This window comes from Austrofundulus limnaeus, unplaced genomic scaffold (assembly GCF_001266775.1).
Source record: "Austrofundulus limnaeus strain Quisiro unplaced genomic scaffold, Austrofundulus_limnaeus-1.0 Scaffold4, whole genome shotgun sequence".
NCBI lineage: Eukaryota > Metazoa > Chordata > Actinopteri > Cyprinodontiformes > Rivulidae > Austrofundulus > Austrofundulus limnaeus.
In genome coordinates this window covers 3,599,615-3,601,524 of record NW_013952406.1, presented here as the reverse complement: position 1 = coordinate 3,601,524, position 1,910 = coordinate 3,599,615, and the positions used below count along the sequence as shown (strand labels likewise).

Below are 1,910 nucleotides of genomic sequence, written 5' to 3'. Positions count from 1 at the left end.
TTCACTGWGGGGCACATGAGCATTACGGTGGTCCTTAAAAGGGCCAGTTAACTTCGAAATTTCTTGTTTAACTTTGATTAAACATGAAACAACTGAGCTCTAAGTGGTATTTTATGCATAGAAACAGCATTTTTAACATGTCTTTTTATAAACACTGAGAAGTGTATGACTGTCTAAATGTGAAATACTACAGAAAAGCTATTAAAAGTAAAAGTAATAAGAGAGTTTTACTCACTGGTGAGTTGTGGTAAGTAGCTACCGGCTACTTTTGAACCCTGTGCACCTCCAACCTTCTGGGATGTTGTCATTTTGCAGGTAATATAATCAACATGCATTATGGGAGATGTGGTTTATGGTCAAGGATGGCTTTAAGGCAGCAAATGCGTATTTAAAAAAAACTCTCTCAGGCCACATAAAATACTGTGGTGGGCCACATTTGGCCCGCGGACCTTGAGTTTAGTAAATGCGAATAACTCTAACAGACTTCAAGTCTAACCTTCATTTTTAGTCATAAAAATCCACCAAGAATAATGGTCTCACTAAATTTACCTGTTAAATAATAATTAAAAACACACCAACAACAGTTTAGTTAATATTTTGTTCGACGTGGCCGTTATATTTGTAAAAAGTGTTTTTATTACCTTTTTTTCTTAATTATTAGGGTGTAGAAATAAGGACTCTCTGGGAAACATTCCACCTTAAAGGAAGCTAAAAATTTATTGTTCCTATAGCAACAATTAAAACAGAATTACCGTTTTTAGTTCAGACTTTTTTTGTTTTCTAATAAAGGTTGGAGAAACAATGCTATTCGTCACAACTAATGTTGCTCCACATATTTCAGTTGTTCAAATAACTCATATTCAGTCTCTTTCAGGATTTTTTTTTTTACAGTGAGCTTTAAAAGTTTATTTTAAAATAAAAATTTGTATGTGATTTAAAAATACTTTCATCCGAAATGATAATTAATCTGAAATGTAAAAAATAATATATGCAGAATACACAAACATATCCTGTCAATAAAGGCTAAATGATAAAACTTGTCTCCAAAAGTTCCAACAAATCCTGCAGACTGTGATGTCTATTTTCTTTTGTCCAAACAGGAAGATGGGATATGATCAGTCACTGAGCTTGGCATCGGTTTCCTGTGTTTGTGGCTGGAAGTTGGAGGCTGTCACATTAACAGTGCAGTGGAGCTCAGCCTCGTGCTCTCTGGCTTTGGCCCTCAGTTTGGCGATGCTGCAGGAGCGAAGCTGCTCCGAGCTCAGCCCCTCCGGCCTCTCCCACTTCCCCAAACTCAGGGTCAGGGGCTGCTTCTGCACGCTCAGCAGAGAAGCTGGAGCTTTTGTCCAGGGGTAGTTCTCTCCTTCCTGTTGCCTCTCCCAGGCCTCGCCGTCAGAACTTTCTGTCTGTTTGTTCCTTTTGTCATAAATGTCATTGTTGTCTGTTGWCGCGTGAGGCCGGGCGAGCTGACCCTGAAGTTTCAGCTGCCGCCTCATCTTGGCTCGACGGTTTTGAAACCAAACCTTAAAGCGAATGAAAAGATGACAACATGTTAACATAAATAATGATAAAAAGTTTAAATAATCCAAAAAGGTTCTTAACTATTGAAAGGACTGTGGATTGAGGTATTTTAGTAAAAATCTAGAAACAAATGCAAAACTTGAAATGGGTGACACTATACAAGCCGACACAAAATACTAACATTACTCAGCTTTTTGTTTTAATTTACACACTTTATTGCTAGATTTCTAAATTGTGATTGGTTTAGTTAACACAAAGTTAACACAAAGTCAACAATACAATGAAATGCTTAGGATGAGGAGAACCGTTCAAGTTGCAATAAAAAAGTAAGTACTACGAACTAGTAAGCAATAAAAGTACAAAATAAAAATTTCAAAATAATATAATAT

General features: G+C 36.6%; 1 protein-coding gene across 1 annotated transcript in view; it reads right to left on the bottom strand.

Annotated features, from left to right (window-relative positions):
- Positions 1 to 694: 694 nt before the first annotated feature.
- Positions 695 to 1,910, bottom strand: part of si:dkey-43p13.5 (visual system homeobox 2) — a 3,890-nt gene continuing 2,674 nt past the window's right edge. Inside the window, exon 3 of the mRNA XM_014022029.1 lies at positions 695 to 1,523. Coding sequence (XP_013877483.1) covers positions 1,116 to 1,523 — 408 coding nt within the window. The 3' untranslated portion in view covers positions 695 to 1,115. The remainder of the gene's footprint in view (positions 1,524 to 1,910) is intronic.